This window comes from Mixophyes fleayi, chromosome 2 (genome assembly GCF_038048845.1).
Source record: "Mixophyes fleayi isolate aMixFle1 chromosome 2, aMixFle1.hap1, whole genome shotgun sequence".
In the NCBI taxonomy this organism is placed as follows: Eukaryota; Metazoa; Chordata; class Amphibia; order Anura; family Limnodynastidae; genus Mixophyes; species Mixophyes fleayi.
This window is the reverse complement of record NC_134403.1, coordinates 78307916-78329462: the sequence shown is the minus strand read 5'-3', so window position 1 is coordinate 78329462 and position 21547 is coordinate 78307916. Positions and strand designations below refer to the sequence as shown.

The following is a 21547-nucleotide window of genomic DNA, read 5'->3' as shown; positions in this document are numbered from 1 at the left end:
AAGGTGTCATGTGAATGTATGAGCTCATGTGAGCTGACCATGTAGCGCTTGAATCCATTTCTGGGACACCCTTTTCAGCCAGCTACACCCTGATGCCACAAAGCCTCCTGGACAAAGACCAATATAGTGATTTGGCAGGAGATGTCCAATCCCTTTAAATGTGAAAAAAACATATGTTTTGATTAATCTTAGCTTATTATTTGGGGAAACGCTAATGAGTTGTTAATGATCATGTAATAATTCACTGTCTTTGAAAATTGCAGAAAAAAGTGTGAGTGAAGAGCTTTCACGCAAAGTAAGAGTACTATGTTGGGTCATGACAGCACCAGTTCACTTAGAGTCTAGAGCCATTCATGTGAAGAACTCTTGGACTCGTCACTGCAATAAGATTTTATTCATGAGTTCCATATCCACTGAGGGCCTCCCAACTATTGGACTAAACACCACCGAAGGCAGAGATCAGCTCTACTGGAAGACCATCCGAGCATTCCAATATATACATAAACATCATTTTGATGAGGCTGACTGGTTCTTAAAGGCGGATGATGACACCTATGTTGTGGTGGACAATTTACGGTGGATGCTCTCTAATTATACACCATATGAGCCAGTCTACTTTGGCAAACGCTTCAAACCCTTTGTTAACCAGGGCTACATGAGTGGAGGAGCTGGTTATGTGCTGAACAAGGAATCCTTGCAACGTTTTATAGAAGGTTTTCGGACAGGGGTCTGTACTCACACATCATCTGTGGAAGATCTGGAACTGGGTCGGTGTATGGAGAAGATGGGGGTAATACCTGGTGATTCCAGGGACATTGAAAAAAGAGAGACCTTCCACCCATTTACACCTGATTTTCATATGACTGGTCATTTCCCTGTTGGCAGTTCTTATAATAGCTACTGCTTTTATCCTATAATAGAGGTAAGTTATTCATCATTATTATTGGGAATTAACATTCTAACTTATTTTTGTTACTGTTATTTGAACAGGTTATAGTACAGAATGTTAAAACATACAGTATATCATATATACACATTTCACATTATCCCATTATAAACACCTGAGCCTCCTCTACAAAAGGCCATCACCAGAAGATATCCATTGCCACAGCTGCCAGTTCGCTTGAAAAGCTTAATCTTATGGACGGTTGCACAACCCACTATGGTATTCGACTTTGCATTACATGGTAGTTAAAACAGCATGGGCAGTCCTCTGGATGGAGAGGGCTGCATATTTTATCTATCCATGTTAAAGTCTGTAAGATGAAACGATCAGTACGGTACTCCTAAAGGTCAATAAATTACTATTTTGAGAACCTACTCCTGATAAATTCAATGCAATTGAACCCCTTTCGAGTATTTACTCCAAATACAAAATGTAATTGAAGTAGCCTTCTATAAAAAAAAATATGTAAACCACATTTACATATAAATGTTTCAAAATATAAACTATTTTTTTAGATGCAGCTGTGAACTGGAGTGTGATTTTTACATATTTAATTTATATATAGATTTTCTATTGCTATTATTCAATGACAATTCTTATTTGATTTACATATCTGAAGTTCTGAGGTCCATGGACCACTGTTTAGTAAACAAAGCTTAACTGAAAGCCCCGCCCCGGGGCGAGTTAAGTAATTGTTTTTCCACATTATAGAATATATAATCCTACTCTGTTGACCTGGGCTCCCCTCTCTAAGGGACCACCCATTGTCCACTGCCGGAGCCAGTTATTTTCCTCATGTATTTTCCAATGCATTAAACTAATGGATTTCACAGACTCCTCGGACCGCTGTCTCAGCATTCCAAGAAGACGTCAGGCAGCCCCACAATCCAGTTCTCAGATACGAAGTGTATTCACTTACTGTCTGAACAGCAACAAGGGTGCCTGTGATCACTAAAGGTAAGTAACATGCAATGAAGCAAAGCTATATGGAGCGGGCAATAAACAGAACTATAGGGAGGTAGCTGCAATGAGAGTTATAATAAGGGGAGTCCAATGAGAGTTATAGGGAATCTGTGGAGGGAACAATGAGGAAAAGACATGGATGGGGCAATGAGGGGCAGTGAGCAAGAAACATTGTGGAGGCTGCAATGTGAAAGACATGGAGAGTGCTGCCACGGGAGAGACGTGGAGGGGGCTACAATGGGAGAGACATGGAGTTAGAAGCAATAGGAGAGAAATTGAGTGGGTAGAAATTGGAAAGGCATGGAAGGGGCAGCAATGAGAGAGACATGGAGGGAACAGCAATGAGAAAGACATAGAGGAGACAAAGTGAGAGGCATGGATGTGGCAATGGGAGAGGAGGCAATGAGTGAGATATAAGGGTAACAATGACAAAGTTATGGGAGATACAGAAAGAAGGTCAAAAGTCAGAGGAACAATGCACAAGGCCAGTAATTTCCAGCTCTAATAAACCTGACATTATTTATTACGGAGGGGGCTGCAACAGGAGAGACATGGAGCAGGCAGCAATGAGAGAGTCATGGAGGGGCAGGAATGAGAGACACATGGAAGAGACAGCAAGTAGAGACACATAGAGGTGACAAAGTGAGAGATATGGAGGGGGCAAGGAGAGTGGTATGAGGGTAACAATGACACAATTATGGGAGAGACAGAAAGAAAATCGAAAGGCAGAGGAACAATCCTTAAGGCCAGTAAGTGTCAGCTCTAATATAAAACTGACATTATTTATTACCTGCAACAAAATGAAGTGCTGTAGGAGTATATAAGGTAGTGTGATTTCATCGAGATTCTGGCACCCATTCTTCTAACATTTTTGTTTTGTACTACACCACTACCACTACACCTTTTATCTCAACTATTAAAATGGTTATTAAACTTGCATGGTATGTAGGGGCCTTTTCTCACTTTAAACCCCACAGAGAAAGATAGAGGAGAACAAAAATTGAGCAAGATTGAGGGAAACCAGAGAAAGACGTAGGAACAGATGGGGAAACCACCTACACCTTCTCACCCATGTAACGTCTTATTTATAGAGAGAAATAGAGGGGGCTGCAATGGGAGAGACATGGAAGGGGCTCCAATGGGAGAGACATGGAGGGGGCTGCAACAGGAGACAAATGAAATGTACTTCAATGTGAGAGACATGTAGGGGGTTCCAATGGGAGAGACATGGAGGTGGCTGCTATGAGAGAGACATGAATGTGGTAGCAATGGGAGAGACATACAGGTGGCTGCAGAGGGAGAGACATGGAGGTGGCTAAAATGGTAGAGATATGGAAGGGGTAGTGGTAGAGCCATAAAGTGGGCAGCAATGGTCGAGACATGGACTTGGCAGCAATGGGACTGACATGGAGGGGGCTGCAATGAGAGAAACATGGAGGGAACAGCAAAGACAGAGATGTGGAGTAGACAAAGTGAGAATCACGGAGGGGGCAATGGGAGAGGAGTCAATGAGAGTGATATAAGGGTAACAATGACACAGTTATGGGAGAGACAGAAAGAAGATCAAAAGGCAGAGGAACAACGTATAAGATCACTAATTGCCAGCTCTGATATAAACCTGACATTATTTATTACAGACGTGGCTTTAATGGGAGAGACATGGAGGGGGCTGCAATGGGAGAGACATGAAACGGGCTGCAATGGGAGAGACATGAAGGGGACTGCAATGGGAGAGACATGTAGCAAGCGGCTGCAATGGGAGAGACAAGGAGCTGTTATGGCCACCAATGCGGCATAAACTCATAGAACGGGTAAAAGAGGTCTTCACCTTTAGCAGTCGCCTTTCCAGAGACTGGTTATGCTCACAGGTACTCGGATGTCCCCATGTCTTATGCTCAGAGAAGTATGAGTTTATGCTAACACGGCAGCTCACAGGTACAGGAAGTATCACACGGAGTAGCGGAAGGCCAGAGATCAGCGGACTGGACAGAGCACCAGAGAGGATGTCAGGTACAGGCAGGGCCGGTGCTAGGGTCCATGGCGCCCTAGGCATTTTGAAAAAATTGGCGCCGCCCCCCCCGCAAAAATTGGCGCCCTCCTCCCCCCTCACCCCGTCTTTCCTTACCTTGTCACACCACCGCCGCCTCTCTGCTCCGTCTCCTCCCCTCCACTCACTGACACTAGTGAGTGGAGGGGAGGAGACGGAACAGAGAGGCGGCGGTGGTGAGCAATAGCCTCTGCCCCCTCCCCCGTGCATCTGAATGCTGTGCGGCGGCCGTGACAGGTATGGTCAGCGGTCGCCGCACAGTTTTAAAGTAATTTACATTCTTGTGGCGCCCTCCAGAGCCCGGCGCCCTAGGCAAGTGCCTAACCTTGCCTAATGGGAGCGCCGGGCCTGGGTACAGGCAAAAGGTCAAGGTCACAGGCAGTGGTTCAGAATCCAGGTACAGGCGATAGATCAGTGTCGCTAGCAGAGGTTCAGAATCCAGGTGCAGGCAAAGGTGATACACGGGTAATCAATCTCAGGTTCAACACCAGACAATAGTACAGGAGCAGGTAGCAATACTGGAGACAGGACGGTGTAACCGGTAGTGAGGCTCAGTCCTCACTGCCTTAAATATTACTAAGAGCCAATGAGAATAGAGCCCTACAAGCATCCACAGGACTAGCCTAATTGATTAGTAATGCTGGTGGCCAATGAGAATAAAGGTTCTCAGCTAGTAGTAATCGGCCAGGTGGTCCTAACAAGTCCTGTGCGCACGTGCCCGGCTATCTGACAGCTGGCTGCAATGGGAGATACATAGAGTGGACTGCTATGGGAGAGACATGGAGGTAGATACAATGGGAGAGACATAGAGGTGGCTGCAATGGGACAAACATGGAGGTTGCTGCAATGGGAGATACATGGAGTTGGCTGCAATGAGAAAAACATGGAGTGGGCTGAAATAGGTGAGACATTGAAGGGGCTCCAATGGGAGAGATATGGAAGGGGTAATGGTAGAGCCATGGAGTGGGCAGCAATGGTAGAGACATGAAGGGGGCACCAATGAGAGAGACATGGAGGGAACAGCAAGGAGTGGTAATGAGAGTGTCATGGAGGGGGTAGCAAGCAGAGACACATAGAGGAGACAAAGTGAGAGAAATGGAGGGGGCAAATAGAGAGGAGACAAAGTGAGAGAAATGGAGGGAAATGGAGGGGGCAATGGGAGAGGAGGCAATTAGTTAGATAAGGAGGGGGCAATGAGAGTGGTATGAGGGTAACAATGACACAGTTATAGGAGAGAGAGAAAGAAGATATAAAGGCAGAGGAACAATCCACAAGGTCAGTAAGTGTCAGCTCTGGTATAAACCTTACATTATTTATTACCTGCAACAAAGTGAAGTGCTGTCGGAATAAATAAGGTAGTGTGATTTCATCAATATTCTGGCACCTATTCTAACATTTTTGCTTTGTACTACACCACTACCATCTCAACCATAAAAATGATTAGTAAACTTGCATGGTATGTAGGGGTCTTTTCACACTTTAAACCCCACAAGGAAAGATAGAGAACAAAAATTGAGCAAGATTGAGGGAAACCAGAGAAAGAAGTAGGAACAGATGGGGAAACCCCCTACACCTTCTCACCAATATAATGTTGTATTTCTAGAGCAGCAAAATATACTGCAGCGCTGCACAGTGTGTACATTAAAGCAAATAAACATTGCTTACAGTAAAGGAGCATACCTTGAGATGAAAAGAGTGGTTGCGCTACTAACATGAACTACAAATCTTAAAATACATGGGGAGATGAATATAAATATGCATGTGTTGAAAAATTGGGCAGTCAATGTAAGGACAGATGCCAGACACTACATAAGTTCCTAGAACCAGCTAGGTGAGGTCTTCACCTATAGCAGTCACCGTTCCTATTGAAGCACTATATGTTCACTGGTACTTGTCTGACCCAAGAACTTTACTCTCATTAGTAGGAACTTATATATGTGCCGGCTCTGTGAAGGTATCCAGTAGACTGGTATAGCAGATAGCAGGATTACAATGAGTAGACTGGAGAGTTGGTATGAGATGAAATAGCTGACACAGAATGTCCCAAATGACTGCCGCACTAATGCATACAGAATGCAGTCTGGAATAGAAAATATTAAAATAACAAGCCTAGATATACTAAGGACAGCAATCAAAGGAGTCCAGTAACAAAGTCAGAGTTCAGGACAAGTTGTGGTCAGAGAATAATACAGATCACAAGCGAGAGGTCACAAACAGCACAAGTATAACAGCAGGTTCAGCAGCAGGTGGTTCAGCAGCATGGAAACTATCACAGGCAACAAGGTTCTGCTATCCCTGCAGGGGTGGGCTGGACCGGGGGGCAGGGGGGCAGCGGGCACCCGGGCCGCTCAGTCTAGCGGCTGTTCCGTCCCCCGCTGTGGATGCATAATTTTTTTTATGTCACCAGCGGCCGCATCCGATGCGGTCGCGTCAGCACACAGGCGGCCACATCGCATGTCACGTGATGCGGCCGCCTGTGCGCCCCCCCGGGCTGATACCTCCCAGCCCGTGCCTGTATCCCTGCCCTATAAAAACCAGGAGACAAATCATAGGACTTCCCTGGAGCCCCCAGTGAAACTTTAGGAGTGATACTGTCATGTCACCCCTGTCGTCGGGTGACACTGCTGTTGGGTTGCTGGGGTGTGGTCTTGGCAGATTGAGTCTTGGTCTTATTTGTGCCTGTTTTTAATTTGGAACTGTTAAAACTGAAGAATAACAAAGGAATATAAGATGTGTTAGTAAGTACTAAACTCTAAAATGCCAATGTAAAAATAGTCTAATTACGGTCATATCCTGAGGTATAAACATCTCAAAATGCATATGCCCAACTCAGCATGAGCCCCTTTATCTGTAATTTCTGCATAGCTGGGGCGACAATGGCTTCAATTCGTCCTGCTCTGTGGTATATCCTCCAGAGTAACATGCAAAATTCTGCAGCCAAAATTCTTGCATTTCTTTGCTATTCACAGAATGTAGTAGATAAGATGTAATGTTGCTTTTTAAAATGCACAGTGTGGAAGTTCTTAGTGTTTACCATAATACCATAAGGAAAACCAATAAAGACACGGACGCCAGAATAACGTTGGAATGTAATATTATTTATTAAATGACTAATATTAAAGCTAAAAGGCGGACGAGAGCAGGGCAGTAAGCAAACACAAAACCAATAACGGTGGAAAGGTCAGACCATTGTACCACTAACCCAGGATCATACCTTATCTATTGGCCGGTGCGAAATATCTGTCCAACGGCAAGACTACACCCCCTTTATAACCGCCAGTAAAATATTCAACATACTGGCCCAGAGTCCCATTCAATGGACCCATCACACGTGATGACAACACAATCCAAAAGGGGGAGTAGTGACCTATGACGAGATAACACAAGCACCATATGCAAACTTACCGACTGCACTGCTCTCCCACCCACGCCGCAGAGATGACTATAAATGCGGCCCGCCAACCACAGCCCTAAAAACAACTCTGAGCTTCCAAAATAACTGATATATGAAAAAAAAAAAAAATTGTACCACATCGGACAAATGGACCCCATCGTCTCTGAACAAATGTATAAATTCAGCCTAAATAATGAATGGGAAATGGAAAAAAAACCCGAACTCACAGGAAATCTTCTTAGCCACCTGATTGACTTTTCAAACTACCGATGCGATAGTCATAGCGGGCATAACAGACCCCCATCTCCTACGGGGAACAATATAAGACCAGCACAGCTTTATGGATGGCCAATTCACAGAGACCGACAAAATGTCATCACGAATATTTATAATAAGGTCCAAGGATTAAGCTTGACCGACGTCATTGCCACCCAAGTGGACCACGAGAATATTGGGAACTCCACGCTCAGCAATATCCCTAGATAGAACCGACCCGAGCTCCGACATCTCATAACCCGCCGGCATATACATATGACCTCCACATGTACCGGCAACCACAAACACCTCCAAAAAAGCCTGTCTACTCGCCCAGTAGACATAGGAGTGTCCCACTAACAATACCAACATCTTTCTGGTATCCAACCCTAAAAAGAATAACGAATTGTAACTAACAAAAGGACCAATTAACACATACTAAACATAACGTAAGGCCTAACACCTTAATGAAACCTGAGAACCAACACAAAATGGAGCAATACCTGAAGTAACTGACATAACAAAGGGGTGATTTTGCTTCCAACATTAACTAGAACGGGAAAAGGAAAGGCAGCGACCCAGGTGAAGGTGAAAACCTGGTGGGAAAAAGCCCTTCAGGAACCCGCAAAACGCGGCAAACAGCTAACCCCTGGGTCTACTACCTGAGACAAGAACAGAGTAGAAAAGAAAGAGCTGTGTAAAAATGGAAGCAAAACAACATGGTTATACATTATACCTGATGTATAACCAGCTCTTATAACTACCGGATTTCCATCTCCCTAAGGCCTGTATAGCTGAACCAGATGCCCCATCTGCCGCTGCCACTGTCGCTGCGCCAATACGAATGAGTGTGTGCCCACTTCAGTCGAAGGTAAACCCAAAAGGCCCAGTGCCTCGCACATAATGGCATGGAATTGAAACTTGGTAACCGGGGAACTGTCTCTATGAACCAACCAAGCTACCGCCTGCTGTGGGCGTGCTTCTGGCAACTCGTGGCAAAGCCTAACTGAGTAAATCATACCATCCAGCTGTCTTGATAGGGTTAGTCAATGACCAACCCCCAATTGATCTGTTTTAGACCAGGCAATCTTAATTTGAATAGTATCCGGGTATAAAATAACATTTGTAGCTAAAATGGCCGACCCTAACTGATATTTGGACTGAGCTACTAATTCCCCTACTCTCAAAGCCCCGTGAAATGCCATGTATAACGCAGCGCTAAAAAGAGAAGCCTCAAAAACATCCACAGTTATATCTGGCAAAACCCTCATCAAGCTGGCCAACAAAACGTATCTATAGGACGCCTGTGATCTCAGGGTACAGGGTTTAATCTAGACCAACCTTTTAGGGCCTTCTTAACCAGGAATGACTTCGTAGGATCCGTAAGCCCCCGAACCTTTGCCATAAATGATATACCTGCTATTGTAGATGACATGGATGCTTTACTAAAGCCCTCCTGATAGCACCTCAACATAAAATCTTCCATGTTCGAGCCAACGCTTGTTAACCACCTGCCAAAAGAAAGCAAATAACTCTCCCAGCGCTTCCACGCCAACCGTAAGCCTTCAACATAGAGGGAGCTAAGGGCAGCTTGAGCCAAAAACATTAAGCCGGACCGACCATCTGCCAAATATAAGATGGACAAGCTAAACCTACAGGATTAGCCCCCGGAGCCAAAGATCTAAACCGCCCCCAATCAAAACGGGAAAGAGCATCAGCAATGCAATTTTCTATCCCCGGGACATGTTTGGCGCGAAAATTTATGTCATGGTCCAAGCAACGAAGCACCAGCACCCGCAACAAGTTCACCGCTGGTTTGGAAGACGCACTCTGGCGATTGATTGCCTGAACTACTCCCAAATTATCACACCAAAAGACAACATTATGGCCCTTGAGCTGAGGAGCCCACAACTCCAAGGCCACGACTGTTAGGGACTCCCAAGCCAGTACAGTGAAACTCGGGGACTACTCTGAAGGCCCGGTGTTCACTGGAGCCCCTAGTGGTGGAGACAGACTTGGCTGTGGGCCGACCGAGGGTCGAGTAACGTATACTGACTTGAAGGAGAACCCAGGAGTGGAGTGATTGGCAGGCCGTAGTGAGAAGGAGATCCAAGGTCAAAAGGTCACTAGCACAGGTACGAAATCCAGAGACAGGCGAAAGGTTAGGTGCACAGGCAAAAAGAGCAAAATCCGGAATTCAGGCAAAAAGGTCAGGGTCAGAAGCGAAGGTTCAATGGTCCAGGAAAAAGCAGAGGTCATAAATGGGTAATCAATCAAAGGTAATAATAACCAAACAGGGAGAACAAGCATGCAGCAGAACCGAGGACAGAACGCTATAACCGGCAGTGAGGCTGCAGACCTCACTGCCTTAAATACTAGTAGCAGCCAATCAGAGCTTAGCTCTGATATCACATGGGCAGGCTCAAACCTACAACATTAATCAGCCCACAGGCTTGTGGGCGCTTCTGCGCATGCGCCCGGCTGTTTCCCCGGGCTGCCGGGACGCAGCGCCACTGTAGTTAGTGTCCGACCGTTGCCCTGGCAACGGTCGGGTGAAGGCAGGAAGTGAAGTCCCGGTCGCCATAGCGATGACCGGGACGCCTTCAGAAACCAGGTGAGAGTCGCGGCGGTGCCCGCGGCCGCTGCGACTGCTAACAGTACCCCCCCTTGAGGAGAGGTCAAGGAACCCCGACATCCAGGTTTCGTGGGAAACTTATTAAGAAACTCTTTAATGAGCCTTTCAGCATGGAGACGCCTCTGTGGTATCCAAGATCGTTCCTCAGGGCCATAACCCTTCCAATGTACGAGGAACTGAAGTTGGCCTTGAACCTTTCTTGAGTCAAGCATTCTTTCGACAACATATTCATGGTCTCCATTCACCATCAGAGGCCGGGGCCTGTTGGAGAAAGGTTGATTAAACTTGCTGGGAGCAGCGACTTTCTTCAGAAGCGAACAATGAAAGGTCGCAGGTATTTTTAAGGAGGTTGGTAGTTTTAACCTAAATGCCACTGGATTCATTTTCTTCTCAATTGGAAACGGTCCAATGTATCGGGGCCCCAGCTTCCTACAAGGTTGCCGCAACCTGATGTTCCGTGTGGATAACCAAACCCGATCCCCAACTTTTAATGAACATGGTCTACGGTGACGGTCAGCGAAGACCTTGGATTTTCGGGAAGCTTGACCTAGTGCAGAGTGCACCCTTTTTCCAGATGGACCTCAGCCTGGCCATAAAAGCAGGTGTTCCGGAATCTCCGCAGGGAACAGTAGTAGAGAACGAGTTGGATTTTGGGTGAAACCCGAAGTTGCAGAAAAACGGGGATGTATGAATAGTGGATTGGCAAGAATTATTGTATGCGAATTCTGCCCAGGGCAAGAGAGAGGACCAGTTGTCGTGGAATTTAGACACATAGATGCGCAGAAACTGTTCCAGAGCCTGGTTCGTCCTCTCTGTCTGTCCATTAGACTGGGGGTGATACGCCGAGGACAGACTGATAGAGATCCCGATGGAGTTACAAAAGGCTTTCCAAAACCGGGCAATAAACTGGGATTCTCGATCTGATACGATATCTTCAGGAGTCCCATGGAGACAAAAAATATGCGTCAAAAACAAGTTGGCCAAGGTCCTGATATCAGGTAACTTGGGCAATGATATAAAATGTGCCATCTTACTGAACCGATCCACAACTACCAGGATGGTGTTATGTCCTTCGGATACTGGTAGGTCGACAATGAAATCTATCGATAGATGGGTCCAAGGCCTGTTTGGCGCCAGCAAGGGTAACAATAGCCCAGAAGGACGGTTCCTATCAGTTTTGTTTTTAGCACACTCAGGACAAGCCCGAACATAATTCTCCACATCATCTGATAAGGTGGGCCACCACAGCCAACGAGAAAGAACTTCGATAGTCCTACGAATTCCCGGATGGCCAGCAGAGCGGTTGCTGTGGCCTTCAATGAGAACAGATTTCCTTAAATGTACTGGGACAAATAATTTGTTGACCGGTGTCTGAACTGGAGCGATTCTCTGGAAGTGCCGGATAGTTGCTCCTAGATCCTGGGTGAGTCCAAGATGAACAGCAGTTGCAGGAACAATAGGCAACGGGTCAGGAGACTGAGGATGATGGGCCAAAAAACTTCGGGACAAGGAATCGGCCTTAGTATTTTTAGAACCTGGACGGAATGTAATAATGAACTTGAATCTGGTGAAGAATAAGGCCCAGCGGGTCTGCCTGGGATTCAGAGTTTTAGCGGTCTGGATGTATTGGAGGTTTTTATGGTCCGTGAAGATGGTAATGGTATGAGTAGCTCCCTCTAACCAATGTCGCCATTCCTCCAATGCCAACTTAATGGCCAACAATTCATGATTTTCGACATCATAATTACATTCGGCAGACAGAAATTTTCTAGAGAAAAATGCACAGGGATGTAACTTTTTGCTCCTTGGGTCTTTTTGTGAAAGGATGGCGCCAGCACCGATATCTGAAGCGTCCACATCTACAATGAACGGAAGTTCCGGGTCAGGATGTCTCAGCACTGGAGCAGAAATGAAAGCAGCTTTGAGTGCTGAGAAACTTGCCAATGCCTCCGAAGACCACTTTGCTGGGTTAGCTCCTTTTCGAGTGAGGGCAGTGATAGGAGCCACTAACGAGGAAAAAGAATCAATAAACCTACGGTAATAATTGGCGAATCCGAGGAATCTCTGGATCGCCTTCAGATTAGTAGGGAGGACCCAATCCTGGATTGCCTGAACTTTGGCAGGGTCCATTGCGAATCCTGATGAGGAGATGATATACCCCAGGAACGACACTGTGGCCACCTCGTATTCGCATTTCTCCCTTTTTGCATATAGGTGATGTTCCCGTAATTTCAATAGAACTTGGCGAACATGCTGACGGTGCTGAAGTAAAGACTCAGAGTAGATTAAAATATCATCCAAATACACAACTACTGTTTTACCCAGGAATTCTCGTAAAACATTGTTGATCAGGTCCTGGAAAACCGCCGGAGCGTTGCATAACCCAAATGGCATCACGAGATATTTATAATGTCCCAACTGGGTATTGAAAGCGGTCTTCCACTCATCCCCCTTCTTGATTCGAATAAGATTGTAAGCCCCTCGGAGGTCAGTCTTTGAAAATATAGTGGCTGATTTTAATTGATCAAACAAAACCGAAATCAGCGGTAACGGATACATATTCTTGATTGTGATGTTATTCAGTCCACAGAAATCAATGCAAGGTCTAAGACTGCCATCTTTTTTTGACACAAAAAAACAACCTGCGCCTACGGCAGATTTAGAAGGACGAATGAATCCCTTTTTCAGGTTTTCCTCTACGTAAAGTTCCATGGCCTGAGTCTCCGGAATGGACAAGGAGTATAACCGCCCTTTGGGCAACTTGGAACCCGGGGCTAAATCAATTGCGCAGTCATATTCTCAATGTGGTGGAAGGGAATCAGCTTTCTTTTTGCAGAACACATCACTAAAGTCCTGGTAAGGTACCGGCAACAAGTCTGGACTAGGCTGTAGGATTCTAAGCGGCAATGTCAAGCAAGACGTAGAACACTCGGAACTCCAACGGATAATCTCTCCAGTTTTCCAGTCAATAAGGGGATTATGACTGCGAAGCCAGGGATACCCCAATATCAAAGGAGCAGAGGAACAGGTAATAAGATAGAAGGAAAGTTCCTCCGTATGAAGGGCTCCTACAGACAACTGAACCATTGGAGTCCTAGCAAGAATCCTTCCAAACCACATCTGGTGATGCTTGATCCTAGCTTGATATGAGCGACGTCCTTGCCTCAACCCTCGGAGATGAGACTCAGCTGAGGCTACCCTGTCTGGGTCATCGTACAATAACCCCAGGGCCTGGAAAAAAGCATCCACAGACTGCAAGGCTGGGCTTGTTGAAGGCAAGGAGAAAGCCCAAGACTGAGGGTCGCCCTGAAGTAAAGAGATGATGATCCCTACCCGTTGTTGCTCAGAACCAGAGGAACATTGTTTCAGGCGGAAGTACAACTTGCAGCTCTCTTTGAAATTATGGAAGGCTGACCTACTTCCAGAGAATCGGTCCGGCAAGTTCATTTTAGGCTCCGGTGTGTCACCAGCGGGGACTTGCTGGAGCTGCAGGTCTCTGGAAGCCCCTTCCTTGACTGCCAGGCGCTGGGATAAATTCTGCACCACTTGGGAAATCGTCTGTATCTGATTTGCCAGAATCTGGGCTGAAGACAGGTTCGTCTCATCGTTGTCCATGGCCGTATAATACCAATCTTCCTAGGCCGGTTATAATGTTAGGGACTCCCAAGCCAGTACAGTGAAACTCGGGGACTACTCTGAAGGCCCGGTGTTCACTGGAGCCCCTAGTGGTGGGGACAGACTTGGCTGTGGGCCGACCGAGGGTCGAGTAACGTGTACTGACTTGAAGGAGAACCCAGGAGTGGAGTGATTGGCAGGCCATAGTGAGAAGGAGATCCAAGGTCAAAGGTCACTAGCACAGGTACGAATCCAGGGACAGGCGAAAGGTCAGGTGCACAGGCAAAAGGAGCAAAATCCGGAATTCAGGCAAAAAGGTCAGGGTCAGAAGCGAAGGTTCAATGGTCCAGGAACAAGCAGAGGTCATAAACGGGTAATCAATCAAAGGTAATAATAACCAAACAGAGAGAACAAGCAGGCAGCAGAACCGAGAACAGAACGCTATAACCGGCAGTGAGGCTGCAGACCTCACTGTCTTAAATACCAGTAGCAGCCAATCAGAGCTTAGCTCTGATATCACATGGGCAGGCTCAAACCTACAACATTAATCAGCCCACAGGCTTGTGGGCGCTTCTGCGCATGCGCCCGGCTGTCCCCGGCTGCCGGGACGCAGCGCCACTGTAGTTAGTGTTTGACCGTTTGTTAGGGTGGGGTTTCCCCCCACCCAAAACAAAAAAACCTGCGAGAGAGCTGTTACGCATACGCCCGCTGTATACAATACAGCACCGCCGTGGACGCTTCTTTGACAGCGTCGCGGCTGCTGTATAGTACAGTGCCGCTATGTGGGGCAATTCGTTAGCGTGCGCCCCTGACAGTCTACAGTCTATCACACACAGAGAACATACAAACTTCACACAGATAACTCCCTGTTCAGGAATCAAACACATGACCCCAGCGTTGTGAGTCAGAAGTGCTAACCAGTGCTATTAGACACATAGGACCTGATTCATCAAGACGCGTACTCTGAACTCAACCCACTTTCTGTACTATATGCATGTATTTAGGCTCTGTGTATACCCGAATTCATCAAGGCACGGATCCCAAGATACGTGCGTTATTGAACACAAGACGCTGCAGGATATATTTCAATACCTATATGGATTATAGAGAATGCACAGGAAAATAAAAAAAAATAATTAATGTCACCTGTTAATAATAAAGGCATTAATGTTAAAACAGTTAAAAAAAAAGAAGTTTAAAAATGTCCATGAAATATATTTATTAGAAAGCTGTTAATGTCTACTGAACATAAAATACATTTTTACAGTTGCTCCTGATCGCAAACACATATTACAGCATGCATACGAGATCAGTACTTAGACTAATACCTTAGCTGGAGCAAGAGATATGGCAGAAAAGCAAGTACATTTGAGATGCTCAGAGCTTAATTCGAATGTGGTTGTGTGCGCCTGAGTGCGGCACGCCCCTACTGTAAATTGTCAAAACCCCCCCTTCCCCACGAGTGCACGCCACAAAATTGTAGGTCGCAGTAACTGTCCTTTGCGTTTGCTGAAGCAGCTGTGTGAGCTGCGTTCACGGACGGATCTCTCGGTTCTGGGCATGCGCAGAGTGACTTTGCGGATGATATGCACAAAATTGGCAGATACGTGTCTTGATGATTCAGGCCCATAGAGCCTAATTTAGAGTGGGACACAATTTTGCAGCCTCACTGTACACATGAAATGCTAAATTGCACTCTAACCTAGTTATTCTGAGTTGCATGTATCTTCAGACATGTACAACTCAATATATATAATGTGTAAGTAGCATCTCAATATACGTAAAGCGTTTCTAGATATGCTTGTGATCAGCCACCGATGTAATGTGTCGCTGATCTAAGATCTGTTCCTTCCCCACTTCATGCGATTTCATGAAAAAACAGTCAGTACTTAACTTATGTGCAAAACAAAAAACTAGTTTGCACCCCTTGCATTGTAACATTGTTTTGTCCAGGAGACTGAAATAAGATACTTCTTCATTTAAGATCCTCAATGAATCAGGCCCAGTGTTCTTAAAAGTCTCCAGTGACATTCTACTGTGCCATAGCTCACCCAGAAACAAGAAAGGTGGCAGTGTTCAGTGCTGAAAGAGAAATTCAAATAATAGGGCTGGCAGTGTTCTCAAAAGTCTCCAGTGACATTCTACTGTGCCATAGCTCACCAAGAAACAGGAGAGGTGGCAGTGTTCAGTGCTAAAACAGAAATTAAAATAATAGGACTGGCAGTGTTCTTAAAAATCTCCAGTGACATTCTACTGTGCAATATTTAGTCCAGAAACAGGACAGGTGGCAGTGTACAGTGCTGCAAGAGGAATTATAGGGATGGCAGTGTTCTTAAAAGTCTCCAGCCACATTGTATTGTGTTATTATAGCTCACACAGAAATAAGGAGATGTGCCAGTGATCTTGCAAGTCTACAGTCTATGTTCCATTGCTCATTGTCAGTGCTGAAAGAGAAATAAAAGGGTTGGATTAAAAGTCTTAAAAGTCTACAGTCACATTGTACTGTGTAATCAAAATGAATTCATATCAGTCTACAAAAGACAAGGAGCACCAAGTAGCCGAAGGCACCAGTCATGCTGATAGTAATCCCTCTACGTCATCTGCTAAATCCTATGTTAAAATGCAGTGTTTTTAAGTCAGGGAAACAAAAAATGTAAAAAAAAACAACTTTTACCTTGGTAAAGAAAAAAACACCTGTATTGAAGACAAAGTTGACTGCAGAAAAAAGAAAATTGCCAACATGCCATTCTACACACGAAGTGGGAAGGAAAGAATGAGGCCTTCGTCTTTCTCTAGGAGTACTAGTTCTGCAATTGTCACTGAGGCTCCTTCTTATAAGGTCAGTAATGACGATGCAAGACCTTGTCATTCTGGTGTCCAAATACTTTCAGGTGTAAAAGCCGAGCTGTAAGAAAACAGCAAGGGATCAGACAAAACAGTATGTTCAGATTCAGAAATGACACAAATCCCTGAGGAGAATCCATTCACGAGTGCTATGTGTAAGCCTGAATTTCTGATACTGTACTCCTAAAGAAGCGCCTTTCAGCATTTCTGCAGATGTGTGGATGAACAGCCCAAATGTAGCCGATTGTACACAATTTGGGGATGTCACTATGGAATTGCAGCAGGGTGAGTGGGATATATGTGTAGCTGACGATAGTGCTAATGAGGATGTTGATGAGGATGATGTTGTTTGTGTAAGTCCTGCACCAGTGTAAGCATTTCTTGCATGTGATAAGAAGAAGGCCATTGTCATGTCTGGGCATAAGACCAAAAAATCCACCTCTTACGTGTGGAATTATTTCTACCCAAATCCTGAAAACAATTGTCTAGCCATTTGTAGCATTTGAAAAACCACAGTCAGTAGAGGTAGGGACCTTAACCATCTAGGAACTTCATCCATGTTACGCCACTTGAAGTGAGTTTGTGGCATGCTGTTCAGAAAATCTGAAACTTATACTAAAAAAATAACAACAAGCAGTCCAGCATCAGCTAGGTCCCTTTTCTCAGCTAAATCCAGACAACTGCAATCTACACCCACAACACCTTCCTCATCAATATCCTCAGTAGCGATCAGAGTTAGTCCTGCATCCAAGTTGCTAAGGCTAGATGACTCCTCCACTATCCAGGATTCCTCAGGAGAATTCTTGAGCGTTGGTCCCGCTGTTGGTGCTGCTGGGGGTGGATCTTCATCCCGGAAGCACACCAAGAAGAAGACTACTAGTAGTTTACAATTAACTGTTAAACAATTATGCCTTCCAAGAGGAGGCAAGTATGAAAGCCAATTGACAGATAACCCCCCTGTAGCCAGTTTCTTCCCTAAAAGTCTACGGTTAACTCATTGCCTCAATTTTCTTTCTCTCATCATGATACACATGAAGTCTTGCCCTCACTAACAATCACTCGAGTGGACAGGTCCCTGCATCCCATCAAGATCTTATCTGCAGAAATAATATGTGATATTGTTAACAATCTGTGTTAGCAGTCGTGGCGGTGCCCGCGGCTCCCTGGGCTCCCCTGCTGGCGTCCCGGTCGTCATAGTGACGGCTGGGACGTCACTTCCGGTTTCTGCGCCCCAGTTACCTGGGCAACAACCGGGACGCTCTGGGCTCTCTGTCGCCGCGCCCGGCCAGCTTGGCAATAGGCAGGCGCGCGCGCACATGAGAAGTTAAGTGAAAAGCCAATCAGGGCTTTCAGATGAGGCACTCTAGGTTGGGGCTAGTTATTATGTAGCCGAGCTCTGCATTTACTATTGGCCACCAGTACTAGTATTAATTAGGCTGCTCCTGGGGTTACTTGTAGGCTTGATTCTGATCAGTCCCTTGTACTATTTAAGGCAGTGAGGACTGAGCCTCACTGCCGGTTATAGCATCCTGTTTCAGTACTGCTGCCTGCTACTTTGTCCCTGTGTTTTACCTAAGATTGATTTTACCGTGTATGACCCTTGCCTGTCCCTGGATTCTGAACATGTGCTTCTGACCCTGATCTATTGCCTGAACCCGGATTCTGATTCTCTGCTAGTGACTCTGATCTTACGCCTGTCCCTGGATTCTGAAAATGTGCCTGTGGCCCCTGACCTTGGTTTGTTCTCTGGTTACATTGTCTGCTGCCGCCACCGATTCTGGCCTGAACCCCACGCTGCTGTCTGTCATACCACTCTATTCCTGGGTTCTCCTTTGCCGGTACACATCTCTTGACCCTCTGTTTGTTTGCAGACAAGTCTGTCCCCACCTCTAGGGGCAACAGTGAACACCAGACTTCAGAGCAGACTCCGGGTTTTGCTGTACTGGCTGAAGGGGTTCCTAACAATCTGATGGCTACAGCTTTTTCTACTCTGTAGAATTCAAAGTTGATTACACACATATATTAGAGTAAAGGGCCTATTTGTCAATACCCACCGGCTCTAAAATCTTGTGAAAATGGCAGTTTTCTCAGGGTTACATTAATATTTAAATATGCGAAGTATTTAACATTGCTGTAATACAGGAGATATCTGAGATATCGCTTGCATTCTGCCCAAAACATTTGTAAGTGCCATCCACATAGTTCTCTCAGATGGCATTAGCAGCTCTACCTTATAGTAAAAGCCCAGCTGGAGAGAGATCTTCTGATCATTCCCTGGTAGGCTGCACGGTCCTCCCCTCCTTTTCTCCAGTACTTGCTCTGATTGGTCGAGCATGCGCATTAATAGACCTGGACATAACCCGGAAGTAGTGGAAGGTTTAACACTATTCACAAGGACAGTGGCTCATTGAAGCAGCTGTCCAGGCAAGACTTGGCTAATAAATACCTCAGTTACTATATCTCTTATCACTGCTAATAGAGGCAATAAAAGATATTGACTAACGGGTTAAAAGTGTGTAGGTTCTGATCTAAACCTAGTCAAATGACGATATGTGCCATATTCTGCATACGATTGAACAGTGCATGCCCAGAAACGTCCTTCTATAGTATTGTTTTTCTATCATGATTACTGGAACAATATATTACAATAAGGTGTGAAGCTCTCCAATTTACCTGTTTTTCAATGGGGACAAAAATTACTGAAAAAGTGCTCATAATGGTCATGTGTGCAAAATATTTTGAGTTAAGTTAAGTTCAGTCAGGGTCTGAAGTTTTAGTTATAAGAGACATTACATACACTGTAACGGTTTGGTAAATTGGATTCTTTGATCTGCCCAACTTGACACTACTCCTAGCAAGACGCGCAGTCTAACGAACGGACGGTTTTCACCAGGGACCACCGCAAGGTGGTTTGGACTTAGCTGCGCCCTTTCCGCAGGTCGCGGCCATTACCAGGAGTGTCAGGCGAGACCCTTTAGGGGAGTAAGTTGGATAAGAGGAATAAGATGCTGCAGAGGAGATAAAGCACAAGGCCAGTAGCCAACAGGACAGTGGATTCAGATGGAGCGTAAGCTCTTCAGCCGGCGGCACAGTGGAAACTGATGAAGCGTAAGCTCTTTAGCCAGCGGCACAGAGGAGACTGATGGAGCATAAGCTCTTTTCCAGCGGCACAGTAGAGACAGGTGGAGCGCAAGCTCTTCAGCCACTGGCAGTCTGGAGACAGATGGAGCGTGAGCTCTTAAACCAGCGGCACAGTAGAGACAGGTGGAGCGTAAACTCTTCAGCCAGCGGCACAGTAGAGACAGGAGGAGCGTAAGCTCACTTAGCCAGCGGCACAATGGAGACAGATGGAGCGTGAACTTTTTAGCCAGCGGCACCACAGAGACAGATGAAGCGGAGCTGTATAGCCAGTGGCACAGCGGAGACAGGTGGAGCGGAAGCTCTTAGTCAGCGGCACAACGGAGACAGGTGAAGCACTGAACATCCAAGTTGAACACACAGGAAACCAAACAGTAAATCTAACCAGGCAGGTAACTCGATCAACAGGCACTGAGGAGAAGGGGGAAGTGCCTTTTAAAGTTTGGAGCCAGACTGATTAGCCAATAGGGAAGATGCAAAGGACATAACAGATAGAGTCCGCACATGCGCAGAACCAGGGTCAGGACGCCAGAAGCCGAAGCATAAATCAGTGGGGAATAGGTGAGCGTGTCGGTCTTGCAGTGACATACACAAAGTATTCTTAGGTTGTCAAGGCAAAACTATTGAACTAGCGATTCGGCATGTCCCATGATTTGTCTAACAGTTAAAGCATAGGTACCCTCTTAGTAACTACCCCTTACTGATTTTTGTTTCAGTGCCAACCCGTCCTCTTCCTTCCCATTACGTTGTATTTAGAGCTGCTCCTTGCTGCCTGGGCAAGGAGGTTTGAAACAATTTGGCATCATGTTTCATGATCTACAGCATTCGCATACACCTCCCATACATAGAAATGTAGATGCAATGGACAGCCATAGGTTTTCCAGCTCTGAAAAGACGGTGTGGTTCGGAATATAAGCTAACTTGGAGAAGCCCTGGCCAAATCAAAGGAGGGGTGGGGGGCAATACTATCTTTTAAATGTAATAATTTTGGAAGGGTTGCAGATTTATCTATAACTATGATGCATTACCTATGGCATTTCCCCTACAGTCTTACTTCATTTTTTTCCTTTTATTTTGTCTTTTATTTCATCACAACTGCTGCATATCTGTTCCAAGCATAAATCTGTTATTATGGAAATAATTGCAATAATGTCTAATATTTCTCTAGATAATAACACTCTAATAACCCTTCAATATTTTGCTTCTCAGGGTCCCCAGTGCTGCTCAGACCTGGCCATATCATATCACTATGTTGATGCTGAACTCATGCACACTTTGGAATATTTTACCTACCATCTGAGAGCATATGGATACCAATACCGATACCAGCCCCAGTTACCAGCAAATGCAGCAAAACTACCAGATTACGGTACAAATGTGACTGAAATATCAACCGTTTCTTCAGTGCAAACACAGTCAACAATTCCCCAGAAGTGATTGTAATACGGTGTTATTCATCTCTGTATTCTCCTACTTTCATTTATTTTCATGAAAGCATTGTTTACTTTGACAAACTCTATACACCTGTGTGACATGAATAGTTGCTGTATGTACTGACGTGATCTCACATCCAAGGGAGATGAAAAAGATGAACAAAAGCCCCCAGGATTTGTTTGAAGTAATGCTGGACACATGTCCCTATATATAACACTCCAAGTCATGGGCCAATAACCACAGATAGTATTCCATTAGTCTATACTATGCTATACT

At 45.5% G+C, this 21547-nt stretch overlaps 1 protein-coding gene across 1 annotated transcript; it reads left to right on the top strand.

Moving 5' to 3' along the window:
* The first annotated feature begins 301 nt into the window (after positions 1-301).
* LOC142139830 (glycoprotein-N-acetylgalactosamine 3-beta-galactosyltransferase 1-like) lies at positions 302-21274 on the top strand. Its single transcript, XM_075197699.1, has 2 exons — positions 302-922; positions 21047-21274. The coding sequence occupies exons 1-2, from the start codon at positions 317-319 to the stop codon at positions 21272-21274; spliced, it is 834 nt and encodes a 277-aa protein (XP_075053800.1). The 5' UTR covers positions 302-316.
* Positions 21275-21547: the final 273 nt, after the last annotated feature.